The sequence below is a fragment of the Antechinus flavipes genome, chromosome 1 (genome assembly GCF_016432865.1).
Source record: "Antechinus flavipes isolate AdamAnt ecotype Samford, QLD, Australia chromosome 1, AdamAnt_v2, whole genome shotgun sequence".
NCBI lineage: Eukaryota > Metazoa > Chordata > Mammalia > Dasyuromorphia > Dasyuridae > Antechinus > Antechinus flavipes.
Window position 1 is genome coordinate 460,332,915 of NC_067398.1, and position 17,696 is coordinate 460,350,610.

Consider the following 17,696-nt stretch of genomic DNA (forward strand, 5'->3'; position numbering starts at 1 on the left):
TATTCATTATTTATAAAATGTTAAATATATGTAATGCCCTTCAGAAAAATTCCTATTCCAATGAATTATAATACTACACTGATCAGAGGATTACCAAGATGTTACTGACATCTATTTTTTAATGTATAAGAATATTTTAAGAATAAAGACTTTAAGTATTATCTTGAAAAATAAAAGAACATATTTGTCTGGTATCTTGTCTGGTATCTCATCAAAGAAGCTTTAAGCTAAAATGGATAAGGGGAAGGACTAAACTGCCTTTGTTTTATCTCTGCCAAGCTAGATCCTATAAAGAGTAGATATAAAGAAGGGAGAAAAGATATTGAAGCACCCAGAATTTCACAAGAGCAAATGAAAGACCAAGAAATAGTGAGTAGCAAAATTCATGGCCTTAAAAATCTACATGCAAGTAAAGGTGACTTTGAGGTCTGAACACAAGCAATTGTATTTCACTTCATAAACATCAGTGAGACTTGGTGGGATGAAACCCATGACTACAATTTGGTTCTGAATGAGTATATCTTATTTAAAGTAAACAGGATTAGGTTATGAAAAAAGTGGGGGAGAATGGAATAGTATTGTATATGTATTAATGAGAAATAATCATATGAGGAAATTCAGGAATCAGGAATCATAAGGATGGTGAAGAGTTTTTGGATGAAGATCAATGGAATATTTCATTTTGTCTTAAGAGTATATCACAGAAAAAAAGAGCCACAAGCTAGATATTTATGCAACTGACCATAAATAAACTTGTTATTGAAATATGATGTAATAATGATAAAGGATTTAATTTACTCAACATATGTGTTGAAATTCTGTTTCTATCAAAAGCAGAGTAGCTGTTGAGTTGCCTTAATGATTATTTCAGTTTTCACAAGATGTTGTTGTTCAGTCATGTCTATGTGAAGTCATAGACTTTTATCTGTGGAGTTTTCTTGACAAAGTTGCTAGAGTAGTTTTCCATTTCCTTGCCCAGTGTGCCCCAGTTTACAGATGAGTAATTGAGGCAAATAGGGATTAAGTGACTTGTCTAGGATCACACAGTTAGTAAGTGTCTGAAGACAGTTTTGAATTCAAATCTTCCTGATTTCAAGTACTATCTAGATTCAAAGTTAACTACTCCCTTGGTGATAAATTCTTCAACTTGGAAAGGCTACAAGCCAAAACTAAAATGGAGTGAGTGTTGGTGTGTGATATTTTTGTTTGCAGATGATTGTGCACTCAATACAGCCTCCGAAGCTGAGATACAACAAATTTGGATCAATTCTCTATTGCTTGTGCTAATAACCTAATTACTAGGCCTAATAACACCCAAGAAAACACAGCTCCTCCATCAGCCAGTACCACACCATCCACATGTAGAACCATCAATTACAGCCAATGGGGAAATTTTGAATGTTGTGGATAAGTTCATTTGCCCTGGCAGTATATTTTCCAGGGATGTCCACATTGATAATAGATTGAAATGTGGGAAAGGAAAAGTATTAGATTGACTATTAAAATAAAGGTCTACAGAACTGTTGTACTGACTTCATTGTTTTATGCCTGTGAGACATGGATGCTTATATACCATTGCCATGTCAGGAAACTGAATTACTTCCATCTGAATTGTCTTAGAAAGATTCTGAAGATCACCCAACAGGATAAGAAACCATGTTGAACTCAATTGAAAAGCAGTCCAGCTCTAGTGTACAGAGCACAACTCTGTTGAGCTAGCCAAATGTATGCTTGCCAAAAAGATTATTTTATGGAAAACTCCCAGGGCAGGGGCTCACAAAGTGGTCAGAAAAAGCAACACAAGGACACTCACGGTCTCTTAAGAACTTGAGAAATGATTGTATGACATGGGAGACACAGGACCACCCTCCATGGCGTGCCCTCATCAGAGAAGGCGCTGTGCTTTAAGAGCAAAGCGGAATTGAATTAGCTCAGAAAACACATGAGGGATGTTCAAAGCTAAAGAAGCCAGCCCACATGTCCATAGGTACTGTGCCCTATGGCAGGGCATTCCAAGCTTGTACTGATGTGCTCAGCCACAGTCAGACACACTGAAATTTAACTCTAACATAGTGATGTCATTTTGGTCTTCTTCAAGCATGAAGGACAACAATCAGGTCACTGGTGGTAAGAGGCAGAACTGGAGTGGGAAAGAATGGGACTGCTGCATCTGGGAATTTGTGACAAAGAAGAGGAAAACTGGGCATAATTTACTATGCATTTGATATTTGGGGAGAATAGATTTCAAAGGATCCAAAGGAAAAATTAAATAGAAGATAATGGAAAGAATTCTAGACGATTAGCAGATAGGAATTTCAAAGACAGAAAAACACTTCTATTGGCTAAAGAGCTTGGCATGTATACAGAACAATTTTATTATTTTACTTAGATTTTCAAAAGTTTCATATAGAAGATGGGAGCAACAATAAGATGAATATCGAAGTGAGACATAGCATTGCAAGAATAATGTCAAGAGGGCTAAAATTTAGAACGATCAGGGCTGGGAGGATAAAACTAAGGACATTAAAGGAGATTTTAAAAAATCTAATCTATGTGAACGCACACCCTGGATTCTATCTGGCTGCAGCTATATGGAAAGACCAGTTAGTCTGATGGAACCAGACTTGCTCCTTAGGCTTAGTTGGTGTTGGCCTTTTTTTTTTTTTTTTTGGACCATTCAACTACATGGAAGATAGAAAGAGACTTCGAATATAACAACTAGGGAACCTTTGATCTCCAAACTGGCAGGTCGTATTGAGAAAAATCACCATTACCTATTGTGTAGTTTTTTTGTTGTTGTTCAGTCGTGTGCTACCGTTTGTGACCCCATTTGGAGTCACATTTGGCAAAGATACTGCAGCGATTTGCCCTTTTCTTCCCCAGCTCTTATTACAGATGAGGAAATGCGAAAAACGGGGTTAAGTGACTTTCCGGGCGTCACACAGCTATTAAGTGTCTGAGGTCCTGTTGGAATTCCGGAAGCCGAGTGCCTGATTTCGTTTGGCACGCTGCAGTATTGCGCCACCTAGCGGCCCTTGCTTTATATATCGATCAGCTTTTAGAAATTCAAATCAGGAGATATATTTATTGCTCACCATTACCAGGGTGATGTCCCATAAAAACTCAAAGCCTTCGCCAAGAAACAAGAGTCTAAATAAAAGAATAACATTGACTCCCTTCTAGAACCCTGTTCTTGGTTCTAAGAATGTGGAGCTTGGGGCTGGCAGTCTTTTACTGGGCAGATGAGAAGTTTCAGTCACCAAAGCTCCGTGGGAAGAAGGCTCGAGAAATTTTGCCCTGGTTTCCAGACAAGTGTTTCTGCCCTTTCTAGAAGAACACGGGAGTGGGGGATGGGGCAAATCCTATAGACTTTAAGCTAAAACGTTACATTTGGGCATATTTTTTCCTTAAATGCAGAGAGGCAGAAGCTGAAAGAAATAGAAGAGTGGGGGTAGGGCAGGGAGAGATTAGACTCTTGGTCTAACATTCCGCACAGCAGCATCCAACCAGACAGGTACTTGCCAGCATCTCGAAGCATGATGAAATCACTAGAAAATATCAGTGGCCTAGCATTTGAAGCATGGGTTGTTCCTCCATATGTATACCCTGACAATGCATATTACACTTGGGTAAACTTCCCACTGAAATTGTTTTTATTCATGGGAAAATACACCCCAGGTTTATAAAAGGAATAATCTATTGCTACTTTTTTTTTTTTTTTTAAACCAGGACATTTTGTTCAACAACTTCTCCTTGAACTAAGTTTGTCTTATGGCTTTTATATGTAAACACATGTGGGCTCCCAAGCAATTTTTTAAGGATACAGATGTGAGGTTTATCTTGAAATTGATAACCATGGCCTAGTGGACCACCCCATGAGTTTGGAAGAGGGGAATTCCTCACAGGTGTTAAATATATCTTGGAGAAAAGAAGTTCAAAGAAAGGATTGGGCTACTTACTTCCTGAGGTAGATGATATATCATTGATCTAACAACAGAGAAAAAGCAGACCTGCCCAGTTCTTATAATTACTTGTTTGTCTGCCAAGGAAAAGGACCCTTGGACTAGAAAGGAAGGAAAAAAGCATTTGGGGGCTGATAGGGAGTTGATGTCCAAGATGAATAAGGAGATCATAAGAGAGCACCTACTTGACCTTGATGAGTTCAGATCACCTGGCCCAGATGAACTACATCTTCAGGTACTAAAAGAAATGGTGACTGTGATTGATGAATTAGCTTTCGTGATATTTTAAAGTTACTGAAAAATAGAGAGGCACTTGAAGGACTAGAAAAGTTCAAATACTGTTTTAATGGCTTTTTTCTTCTCTCTCTCTCTCTCTCTCTCTCTCTCTCTGTCTCTGTCTCTCTCTCTCCAAAAGATCAGAAGCCGAAAACTATAAGCCAAGGTGTTTTACTTTGATTCTTGGCAAAATTCTAGAAAATGTTCATTTAGAGATAGTTAATTAATGTCTACAAAGTTAAATAGTAATAATAAAGAGGTAGCATGTCCTCATCAAGAACAGATCATGCAATGTTCACCTTATTTCCTTTTTTTGACAGAACTGACATTAGAGGAATATCATGTATGGATTTTAATTTTCATATATTGATTTTACTAAAATATTTTATGAAGTTTTCTCATAATCTTTTTATGAAATAATTTTAGGAAGTGAACTAAATGATAGTTCAATCAGCAAATTTGTTATTTAGTCATGTCTAGCTCTTAATGACCCCATGGACCAAAGCACACTAATAGGGTATGTGGAATTTTCTTGGCAAAGATAACTAGAGTGATTTGCCATTTCCTTCTCCAGGGGAATAAGGAAAATAAAGGTTTGGTTACTTGCTCAGGGTCACATAGGTAATAAGTGTCTGAGGCCAAATTTGAACTTAGGTCTTCTTGATTCCAGGCCCATCTAACTGCCTCATAGTCAGCATAGTGCCTGAACTCAAAAAATAACCATCACTGCTTTTACGTTGACTTGCAAGAGTTCTCCAATGGAATGCCCAAGGAATTTGTGCTTTTAAACTTTTTTCAATGTCTTAAATAAATTATTATATAATATAAAAATACATAATAAAGATATTATGTTTATCAAATGCAGTAACAGAAATCTGAAAGGGGTAACTAATATTTGATGACAGAATTAAGATCTGATAAGATTTGAACAACCTTTAATGTTGGACTGAATCTTGAGGCAGAATGGAATAATGGAAAAAGTATTGACTGGAATCAGGTTCTGGGTTCAATCATTATGGTGACTGAATCCTTTATAAGCAAGTTGCTTAATCTCCCTGAACCTTAGTTGCCTCGTTTATATGTCTTTTTTTTTTCTTTCTTTTTTTGGGGGGCAAAGCAATTGGGGTTAAATGACTTGCCCAGGGTTAAGGGTCTGAAGCTGGATTTGAACTCAGGTCCTGACTTCAGGGTCAGTACTCTACTGTGCCATCTACCTACCCTCAGTTTCCTCATCTGTAAAATGAGGAAGTTTACCCAGATGGCTTCTCAGAACCCTTCCATATCTCAATCTATATTACTCTACTCTGACTAACATGGAAATTAATTGCCATAAATGTAAAATTTTATACCTGGATTGGACAAATCAGATTTAGATTTTCAGTATGGGGAAAATATGGTTAGACACCAATTCATCTAGAGATTTAGGAGACTGTTAATTCTATAGGATTTAACAATAGACTATGTGTGATCTTGGGATCTGTTGTTCAGTTGTTTCTGATTCTTTATGTCCCCATTTGGGGTTTTCTTGGCAGAGATACTAGAGAGGTTTACCATTTTCTTTTCCAGCTCATTTTACATATAAGAAAACTGAGGTTAAGTGATTTGCCCAGGGTCACACAGCTAATAAGTACCTGAGGCCAAATTTGAACACAGGAAGGTTCTGACTCCCTGCCTAGCACTCTATCTACTGTGCTATTTAGAGACGTCTAGATTCTAAGAATAAGGAGAAGATAGACCCACTGTATTCTGACTTAGTCAGAAGCACATCTAGAGTTTGGGTTTAATTATGGGTATCAAATTTTAGGAAGAATATTGACAAGCAAGCTAGAGAAAATTCAGAATATTAAAGAGTCCCAAGCCATGTCATATGAAGATTGGTCAGAGAAGCTGAGTATTAGCTTGGGAAAAGAAAAGTCTGAGAGTGGGGGAGGAGGGAAACATGATAGCTATTTATGAAATACATTTGAAAGGCTATCCTGTGGAAGGATTATATTTGTTTTGTTTGGCACTACAGGGCAGAAATAGGATCAATGAGTGGAAATTGTAAAAAAAAAAAAAAAAAAAAACAACAACAACAACAAAATAAAGTTTGATTATAAAAAGAAAATTTCCTAAAATTAGAACTATCCAGAAGTGGCAGATGATGCCTCAGGAAAGAATGTATCCCCCCTCATTGAAGGTCTTCAAGCACAGGTGGGTATGCTGTAATGGGGATTTTTTATTTTTTTCAGCATGAGCTGTATTATGAGGCATGAGTTTCTACTTCACATGTGTACCCTGACCATGCATGTTACTATGTGAATATTTTTCCTGTAAATGGGGCTTTTATTCATGGGAGAGTGAGCATTTGTGGTTTTTAAGGACTTTTCCAAATCTGAAATTCTGTAGATGGAATATATACCTAGAAAATTATACTTCAACACAGTGTGGAAAGAACCTGGGCTCTTGAAGGATCTGTCCATGGAAGACAGTTGAAGAGGGCCTAGCCAGCTAGAAATGCTTCAGGGACAGACCTGGTGATAGACTTTGTTTATGTTTAGAGATGTTTATCACAGAATGATGGCCACTGCAGCGTCTGAAGACCATCTACCAACTTTTATAAGTTTTCTCACAAAATTACTGATCTTTGAAATGTTGAAGTAAATTCTAACAGAAGAGTAAGTGAAAGAAAAATTTTCTTTGTCTTATCCTATTAGGGACATAGAAAACAAATGGGGAACATTATCTTCCACAAAAAAACATTTTTGATTGAAGGAAGAATCAGAAGAAAAGTAATTAAAACATACAAATTAAGTGTTCATTATGAGCCAAGCACTGTGCTAAGTTCTGGGAATGCAAAGAAAGAGGAAAATAAACACTCTCTTTAGGAAACTCACATTCTAATTGGAGAGGCAATGGGTAAATACACATACATATGAGATACAGAGTAGATAGGAGATAATCCCTAGGTGAAGGCACTAAAACTTGTTTCAGAACCTGTTTCATTAAAACCACATTTAATGAGCCAAATATGAAGGGATATTTTTAAAAATGATGTATCAAAATTCTCCTACAGACTACTAACTCTATGCTTGGAGCCCTCAAGGTTGAGTATTTTGATTTTACCTTATGTTATACTTACCTTCACTACTAGCTCTGTGTGTGTGTGTGTGTGTGTGTGTGTGTACCAGGAGTGTTTTCCTGAGGTCACCAGGGAATCTGGAGATTCAAATCAGGGATCTCAACGAAAACATTACCCAGGCACAATATGCTAGCTTCTATTAATCTAGTCCTTTTCACCCTTCCCATTGTTGCAGCAAATATGTTCTTTGCAATCTGAAGGATAGTTAGTATTGGAAGGTAAATTGTTTTTTCTATTATTATTGAAATTTTTACTTGCTAATAACTTAGCTTTCTTTTAAGTGCAAGGGCCTGCGGGCTTGAGCTGACATTTATGAAATATTTTCAGGATTGAAATAAAGGTAATATCCCTGTGGTCCATTGTTGATGCAATATGCTCCACTCCTCTATGGAACCTTACCCATACATCCTGCTAAGCTATTCACAAATTAGTCTATCAGTAAATATTTAAGTGCCTGCTATGTGTTAGGTGTTGTGCTAAATACTGGCGAGACAAAGAAATTCAAAAACAGTCTCTATTCTCAAGGAGTTCAAAGTTTAAAGGGGGAGGACAATGTGAAAAGAGCTATATAACAAGATCTGGCCAGAATAAATTGGTGAGAATCATCAGTGAAAAGGCACTAGCAATAAGGAGGACTGGGAAATGCTTATTTCAGAAAATGGGATTTTTTTCTAGGATTTGAAAGAAGCATGAAGGCAGAAAAAGGGGAAAACATTCCAAGGATTTGGAATAGCCAGGGCAAATGCCTGGAGCTAGGAGATGGAATGTTTTGTTTGAGGGACAAAAGGAGGCCAGTGTTAGTAACATAAGATACCTTGCATAGGCTTATCATCTTTGTGCTTATTTTAGCTTATCCTTTCTGCCTGTATCTTTTCTTGGTAGTTGTCTTTGAAAAACTTGTTCAACATCTTTTTGACGTGTGATTTAAAACCTCCTTAGTTCTATCATATATGTTTTATTTTCAGCACATTGGGACCCAAAAGTTTTCACAGCTTATGATGTATTTCGTGTAAGTCTTATCACATCAGAGCTCATTGTTAAGGAAGTAGATACACAACGAAATGGAATCAAAGCTATTTTTGATCTGGAAGGATGGAAATTTTCTCATGCCTTTCAAATCAGTCCATCTGTTTCCAAGAAGATTGCTGCTGTGCTAACAGTAAGTTTAATCCAACATTTTAAATTTTAGTTATTGGATTTCACATTTAGTGACATTTGTGACTAACCTTGGGCTGAATTTAGTAGAAGGCAAGTTTAAAAATGGCCTCTTTTAAGAAAAGTAAATGAATACTATAGTTACTATTATCTCTATTTAACAGATAGGAAAACCAAGACTTAAAGAGGTTAGGTTTACTCTAGTCACTATGCTATATTGGTCCAAACAAATAAAAAATGGCCTTTTTTTTTCACAATCTGCTTACTTTATCTAGTGATTAATTCATATATAATGAAGTGAAATAAAGTGAATTGAGAGGCTTTAACCATTGGTGCAATATATTGAATCAAATCATTTGGTCTTGACCTTAACTGAAGCTTATGTGTAGCATAAAAGCCCAGATGATGAGCTTTCTCCCCACTGGATCTTTAAAATATTTTTACACTTACTTCATTAAGGTTTGTAAATTTTGTGTCATATAAATGAGTCCCAAGAAAAAAATAGACGACTATAAAATCAAAAGAAATCAACATATACAAAGATGCACATAATAATTCAAACATCATAACTTTAAGAAAAACTATTTAGTAGGCTATGGACAGGATCATTTCTTTCATATTTGGAACCTAATACATTGCTTTGTTACAAAAGAGGCACTGAATATTTGAGGAATTAGTAGATTGGGGCAATTAGATGGTGCAGTGGATGGAGTACCATCCCTGAAATCAAGAGGACTTGAGTTCAAATGCAGCCTCAGACACTTAACACTTACTATGTGTGGACCTAGGCAAATCACTTAACCCAGTTGCCTCTCCATAAAAAAGTTTGAGGGATACATATTGTAAAGTATGTGCATATGTATGTCAGATTTGAAAATCTGGTGCTAATAGTTTATTTTATTATTGTTATTCAGTCTAATGCTACATAACTGCATTCTGTCTATGCATTGGTAAAGATACTAGAGTGGTTTACCTTTCTCCTTCTCCATTACCATAATCCTTCTCCAAAGAATTAAGACAAAATAATGAAAGTAAAAAAAGAATAAATGACTAATTCAGGATCACACAGCTAGTAAATGTCTGAGACCAAATTTGAACTCAATTTTTCCTGACCCTAGGCCCTGGGCTCTTTCTACTGCATCACCTGCCTGCCCCTGCTCATGCCAGTGTCCAAAATGAGTAATGATAAACTTTGTCCAAATTAATTATAAGCTGTGTATATAATTGGTGTGAGGGGGAGTTTTATTACTTCTCCATGTAGATTTTGTGATTCCTCCCCAAGTTGAACTGTATACTCTGAATTCCTTGCCTGTGTATTTGCTTATTTTTATCTGTAAATCTGACAAACTTTTATAATGAATGAACTTTTTTTTAAAAATTGTAGCTCTGATTTGGCTTTGGATATAATTATTTACTAAAAACATATTTCACTTGTAACTTATTTGTAATAAAATTGTGTTAATATTTATTTTTTGCTTTTTTGCTGACACATTTAAATTTTTTTTAAAGGACTCTTTTCCCTTAAAAGTTCGTGGTATCCATTTGATAAATGAGCCTATAATCTTCCATACTGTCTTTTCTCTGATTAAACCTTTTCTGACTGAAAAAATTAAGCAACGGGTGAGTCATATTTTAGAATTTTTTTTTGGTGATATGCAAGTTATGATTTTTCATAGTCTCTGTAAGGATTTTAGGCACCTAGATTATACTGTGTTGAAACTGAAGTCACTTAACAACTCTCTCAGATTTGGTATCTTATCCATAAAATGAGGGTACTAATATAGCACCTTTGCTGTAAAAATCAGATTTGCTGTAAATTCCAGAATGAGATGATATATAGAAAGTGCTTTGTAAACATTGTAAACATGAAATTTCATTTAGCTATCAGTTTTATCACTAATAAATATATTGAAGTCAGCTAATGTTGATTTTTCATCAACATTAGAAGGCAGTGATGAGTTATATCTATCTCATTTACAAAAAAGGAGGAAAATCTTAGCAGTTCAACAAACAGAAGTCACAGGTACAAAAATAGAATTAAATATACTGATTGTAGAAAATTAGAAGAAAATTGAGAAAAATCTTTGTCATAAACTTAAAAAAAATAGTTATCTGGTCACTAAAAAAAGTCAGTGATCTGGTTTAAAAACTTTTAGCAAGTGATACAGAGACCTGATTCCAGAGAAGATAAGGTGAAATTTCACCTCATCAAAGTCCATTGTCTCCAGTGCAGAGTTCAAAGGTGAGGAGGTCAAAGAAGGCCAAAATATAGTCAAAATGGTTAGTGATAGGAAAGCCTGCATTCCTACATGATTAGGCAGTTCAATATCCAAAAAATTCCTAGTGGTCCTAACTCTGCTTTTTAAAAACCTTTAAAATACCTTTGCAATCATAATTACATTGTTTCGGAACTAAAACCAGAAATTATTTAGTACTACTTCCTCTTTTTGCTGATGTGGAAAATGAGGTGCAAGATAAATAAGCAATTTGCTATTAGTTAGTGGCAAGTAATAGTAAAGCTGAATTCCAAGCCAAGTCCTATAATTTTTTCTGAAAGAATTCAGTTCTATTCTTTCCATTGCACTAGAAAGATGTATAGTAATATAACTTAATATTATGATGTCCTATGTTGAGATGTTAAATTGGAATTTAACTGCCATAACATTGGAAGATGATGTCTTATAGGATACTCAGCATTTCGATGTTTAAAAATATTCATTGTAACTTCCTAAAATCCTTCTTTCTGAAAACAGACCTTTTTTTTAAAAAAATATATTTCTTGGAACTGGGAAGTAATTATTTACTATCATATTTGTAATTTTTTTATATACCTGAAGATCATTATATAGTCTTAATGAGCTAAAGCTGAGCAGAATAAAAGCCCCCAAAAGATGGTTAATCAAGGAAAATTTCCCAGTGGGTAAAAACTGCTATGAAAGACTCAAAATAGGAAGGAAAAATAACAACTAATTCTCTGTCTCTGAGTCATTCAACAATATCCCTGTTAGTTTTCTTAGGCCTTCCTGAGCTAACTTTGACCAATCAATCTGATTTTTAATGTTTAAAAGTGATTTAAGAACACAGAGAACTGGTCAATATGTTTGAGATTTGAGGAAAAGATTATTCTTACAATTAAATGAACTGGCATTGGATTTTCAGTTCTTTCATAATAATATTTTTAATACTCAAGATGAATTTTGAAGATTTATAAAATTGAGGGATTTCAGATTTTTAACCAGTGATGATATTTTTTTCTTCATTTCTAATTGACCCTAAGGATTAAAGGTACAAAAATATTATTCTCAGCACAATATAGCTAAGATGTGTGCATATTATTTGCATGAACGTGCATGATTACAATTATTTATGAACATCCTTCAATAGTTACTTTGCTAAGAATCAGTTGTATATCAGAAAGTGAAATTCAGAAAATGTTGAATTTTAGAGTGTCATTTTTTTTCTTTTAGAAGGGAAAAGGTTCCTCCTCAACCTATCCCCTTTCCCCAAAATTACAACCTTGAAAATGGTTGTGGGAATTCCAGAGTTGCTATTACTAATGAATGTTCATGTGTTTCAAACTTAGCTTCAGTAAAGATTGATGTCAGAGTCAAAGTAGGTTCAAAATTGAGTATTGTAATATTCTGTACTGATACTGATATATATATATTTTTAAAATCCAAAACGAGTAAAGATGCATTCTTTAATATAATATGACATCCAAACTCAATTTTATGTGTTTCAATGTTAGAGCATTCTTGTCCTACATTGTAGACTTTCAGTTGGAAATAGGCTTTTATATATTTCTTATATGTTGAAAAAGGAGGAGAAAGACATTTTCTAAAATTACTGTTTCTTTCAGATTCATATGCATGGAAGCAATTATAAAGAAAACTTATCCCAGCATTTTCCAGATATTCTACCCCTAGAGTATGGTGGTGAAACATGTTCCATGGAGGACCTTTGCCAAGAGTGGAGAGATTTTATAATGAACTCTGAAGATTATCTTCACAGCATTTCTCAAGATGTTCAATAATACTGTATCTTAAGAGGCTTTACTAATTCGAATCCTGGGGAATTTCTCCATGGTAATTATGTGGAATAATAATTTCTACCAAAACCAATTTTTGAAAATGTGAAGTTTAGAATGTGAAAATTTTTTTGTGAAGACAGATATTAATGTCCATTTTAAATTTTTTAAACTGAATTTTCTATTAATTTTTAGAAAATTACATAATTGTTAGACCTCAGGAAATATTAAGAGAAATTATTGCACATTATTCTTGAATAAGTTATGTCAAAATTAGATGTGACAAGGCTGATCTCTATTGCAGGCAAATTACATGTCTTTGGAATATACTTCAAAGAAATATTTTTGTAGTTACTGAAACAACATAAAATCAAATCCCAATTCCACAGAATATATAAAGTAGTTCAATGATAGAAAAAAGTAATGACAAACTAACCTATGAGAGTATAGTCCAAATAGTTTGGTTATAGAAATCCAACTAAGTTTGGAATCTGACTTTTGATGTGTGAAGTTATTTCCTCAGCCCAGAAAGATAAGGAAATGAAAGGAGGAATTCATCTCAGGGAAATGATATTTCAGATGCGTTGCACATTGAAACACTTTAGCTGAAGCATGACAGAATGTTATATACTCATTCACATCATTTATGAACTTGTGTGGAGCTGCTCATATTGCTAATGAAAAAGAAAAAATGTGGAAATGTTTCACGTATAGCTAATTGTGTGTGTGTGTGTGTGTGTGTGTGTGTGTGTGTGTGTGTGTGTGTGTGTGTTCCTATCTTCATCAGGTTTTTAATGTTGACTTTTGGATGAGTTAATATTTTTAGTTAATACATAGGCACAAGAATTTGGAAATAGTGTCCATTTCTCTTATATAAACTAGTCTTAACAAAAGCACAATATTATTAGAAACTTAATATTAAAGAATAGAGGAAATGCTCACATTGTTTTATTATAATTGGGGAGCAGTTTGGCATAGTTGGGGCACAAGCATTGCATTTGGAATCAGAAGATCTAAGTTCAGATCTGAACTCTTTTCAGCTGTGTGACTTTGGCAATTTTATTTGTAAAAATTAAGAGCTTAGTTCACAATTCCAAAGCCTTTTTTTTTTTTTTTTCAGTTTTACTGTAAATCTTATGATCTTAGAAATGCCATTTAAATAGAATTTTCAGTGTTTTTTTTTTTTTAATAGTAGCAATTGAGCAATTAGATTAGGAGGCTCTAGAAATGTTAATCAGGCTTCTGAAAAATAATTTCAGGTAATTAAGATGTACTATTTCCACTGTTCCTGCTGTGCAAGAATAACTCAAAAGAAAAGAACAACTCAGCCCTCTTATTTAATATAAATTTCAATCTATAATATAAAGTTCTGTATTTGGTATTTTGTTACTTATTTGTATCTTTAATTTGAAAATTTTGGAGCTTTCTTTGGGTTTTGGAGATGTCTTTTCATACAATCAGAGTATTGTCTATCCAAGCTTATGTTCACTATTGATCCATCTCATTTTCTGCTGTCTCCTTCCTCCTTTTGTCTTCAATCTTTCCTAGCATCAGAATTTTTCCCAATGAGTCCAGCTCTCTCATTATGTGGCCAAAATACTTAAGTTTCAGTTTCAGTACTATTTTAATGAATAATATGAATTAATTTCTTTTGTAGTCACAGATTTGATTTTCTTGCTGTCCAAGGGACTCTCAAAAGTCTTTTCTAGTATCATAATTGAAAAGCTTCAATTCTATAGCACTTCAAAAATCAAAAGAAATCATCTTCTGATTTCATTTCTTTTATCATTTTAAAACTGCCTATGAGATTTTCTTGGCAAAGGTACTGATTGGAGTGGCCCAGTTGTTTCATTCTTGCCACCTCTTCAAAATTTCTTCTACTTCTGTTAAATCCCTACTATTTTTGTCTTTTACCATGACCATTTTTGAATGAAGTGTTCTGTTGTTATCTCTCATTTTCTGAAGAGGTCTCTTGCTTGTCTTTCCCATTCTTTTACTTTCTTCTGTTTCTTTCATTGCTCATTTAAGAAAATAACTCTTTGCTATTCTCTGGAATTCCGCACTCAGTTGGGTATATCTTTTTCTTTCTTTTTTCTTTTTTGTTTTCCTTCTTTGCTCAGCTTTTTCTAAAGCTTCATCAAACATCCATTTTGCTTTTCTTTTGGAGGGATTTTTGTTATTGTTGTTGCCTCCTATACAATATTGTGAAGCTCTGTCCATAGTTCTGTAGGCACTTTAGTAGCAGAATCAAATCTCTTAAATATATTCATCACCTACAATTCATATTTATAAGAGAATTACTTAGGTCATAACTTTACAGTCTGATGGTTCCCTCCTCCCCCCTTTTTTTTTAAATTTATGTCGAAATTTTTTAACAAGAAGCTTATGTTCTGAACCATAATCAGCACCAGTTCTTGTTTTAACTGACTACATGGACCTTTTCCATCTTTGGTTGAAAAGTATAGTGAATCTAATTTCATTATTGACTATCTGATAATGTCCATGTGTACAATAACTTATTGGGTTGTTGAAAAAAAATTATTTGCTATCTCCATTGAGTTATCTTGACAAAAGTGTATTAGTCTTTGCCCTGTTTCATTTTGTGCTTCAGTGCTAAGCTAATCCATTATTTCAATTATTTTTTGATTTCCTACTTTACAATTCCAATCCCCTATAATGAATGTAATATCTTTTTTTGGCGTTATTTCTAGAAGATGTTATAAGTTTTCATAGAATTGAGCAACTTTGGTCTCTTTAGCATCAGTGGTTGGAACATAGACTTGTATCCTTGTGATGTTCAGTGGTTTTTCTTGGATTTGAAGAGATATCTTTTTATCATTTTTGAGATTATACCTCACCCCAGTATTGCTTTTTTCATCATTTTATTGACTGTGAGGACTATTCCATTTCTTCTAAGGGATTCTTGCTTACATTAATGTATAGGTAATGATCACTTGAATTAAATTTACCCATTCCCATTCATTTAAATTCATATGTCCCCAAGATATTGATGTTTAATTTTTCCATCTCCTGTTTGACCATATCTAGCTTATCTTGTTCATAGACCTTACATCGCAGGTTCCAATGCAATATTAATCTTTGTAGCATCGAACTTTTTTTCATCACCAAACACATGCAAAGCTGAACTTCCTTTAAACTTTGGCCCAGTTGCTTCATTCTTTATAGAGTATTTGTCCTTGTCCTCAATTCTTCCTCAGTCTCATGTTGGATACCTTCTGCCCTGAAAGGCTCATCTTCCAATTGCATTTTCATTATATTTTATCATTTTAAAAACTGCCTAGACAATATTCTTGGCAAAGTTACTAGAGCAGTTTGCCATTTTCTTCTCCAATCAGTCATCTTTTCTCTGAACTCTTTTGGCCAGAAACCCTTAGGGTCTCTCCCTTTCAAACTGATCACACACACACACACACACACACACACACACACACACACAATTTGAATAGGTAAAAGAGGCCCTTTTCTGCCTCATGTTTAACTTAGCCTTAATCACTGTTTGGGCATTATTACTTTAGTCAACTGAGACATGTTAAAAACGTAAGAAGATCAAGGTTTCTCATCACATCCAGGGCCAGTCTTCCTGATCTAGATTTTGTCACTGGACCCAAATGGCTCCAGAAGAGAAAGTAAGGCCAAGACTCACACAGCTCTTTTTTCCTTAAATCTAGTTCCTTTGAATGTCATAGTATTACCTTTCTTATGTCATGATCCCATTTGAGGCAGAAGGATAAACAACCACCACTATGACTTGTTTGTCTTGAGTAACCCCACACATAGTTTATGCACATTGCTCATAATTTCACTGAACTAAGTAAAACCAGGAAGTGATAGGAGAGCCTATTGTTTGGTAGGAATGTAATTAATCCCTTTCAAAAATATATTTAACCTTGTTTATTATTTGGAAGTTGCCCTCTATCCCATTTCTTCTATTTTCTTTCTAGTATACAAGGAACATATAAGCTATTTTCTTATGGTCATTTGTTGGAATGTACAAGCTATTTTCTTATAGTCTTTTGCTGAAATGTTTAGAATAAGTGAATGCTGTTTGTTTCTGTATGACTGAAACATTTTAATCTAGTAGTGTGGTTAAATAATAATTCTTCAACGGTTATTTCTTCAGATTAAAACACATCTATGTGAAGGGCTTTCTTTATGATGGGAAATTGGTCTAAAATATGAGAGTACCCTGAAGAATAAAAGAGTTTGAAATGAACAAATAATTTTTAAGTAGAGTAGACAGGCTACAATAAAAACACTGTCTATTTACCTGTTATTTTTCTATGATTGTGCAAAGAGTGCCTTTAAAAGATAACCATGTTAAATATTGAATCTGTTACTGAACTTTACAAAAATTAATTTTTTATTTGTTTTAATGATATTGTTCATGGAAAAATAAATATATTTCATGTAAGGTATGGTATACTGTTTTTTTTTTAATATATGTATAAAGCATTTTTTTTTGCAAGAAATAGTTTTTCTGCCTACAAAATCAAGAAGCATGACTAAGCAAAAATATATTATTCCCAGCAAAATTTTAGGTCCAAGTGTTGTACCACAGTTCCCTTTTATTGTTCTGATCCAGTTTCCCTAATTGTCCTGACTCAGTTTCCCTGAATTGTTCTGCCTCAGTTCCTAATTGTAATGCTCAATCCTGCAACACCACTCTACCCTCTTAATCATCAGAATGTTTATTCTATGATAAAGATCTTATATCTTACATGTTATTAGAATATCAGGTGCCTCTCCCCATCCCAATTAATTAGAATATCAAGTGCTTCTCTCATCCCAATTAATTAGAATATCAGGTACCTCTCCCTCTCCCGTGCTTCCCCCCATTATGTCAACACCATCCCAGCTGCCTCCCCCCATTATGTTATCATTCTTGTTACCCTATAAAAGAATCTTTATACCCGACATTCATTGCTGTATTCTTGGAGACCATAGTCTCATTCAATCCTGAGACCAAACCATGAATCCATTTGGTCCCAGTAAATCTCTCCCTTTCAAATAAAATATTAAAAACTCTCTAATCTCTATCTTGCCTCAGTTTCTCTGGCATTACACAAGGTAATCATTTTTCTCTTAATGCAAGGCAGAATTCCACTTTTCCTCATCCTCAGTTTGTATATATTTA

The 17,696-nt window shown here is 34.3% G+C and overlaps 1 protein-coding gene across 1 annotated transcript in view; it reads left to right on the top strand.

The window, feature by feature from the left end:
• The window catches only part of TTPA (alpha tocopherol transfer protein), a 54,894-nt gene extending 42,259 nt beyond the window's left edge, over positions 1-12,635 (top strand). Inside the window, exons 4-6 of the mRNA XM_051970131.1 lie at positions 8,325-8,518; positions 10,024-10,134; positions 12,374-12,635. Coding sequence (XP_051826091.1) covers positions 8,325-8,518; positions 10,024-10,134; positions 12,374-12,547 — 479 coding nt within the window. The 3' untranslated portion in view covers positions 12,548-12,635. The remainder of the gene's footprint in view (positions 1-8,324; positions 8,519-10,023; positions 10,135-12,373) is intronic.
• The last annotated feature ends 5,061 nt before the right edge of the window (positions 12,636-17,696 follow it).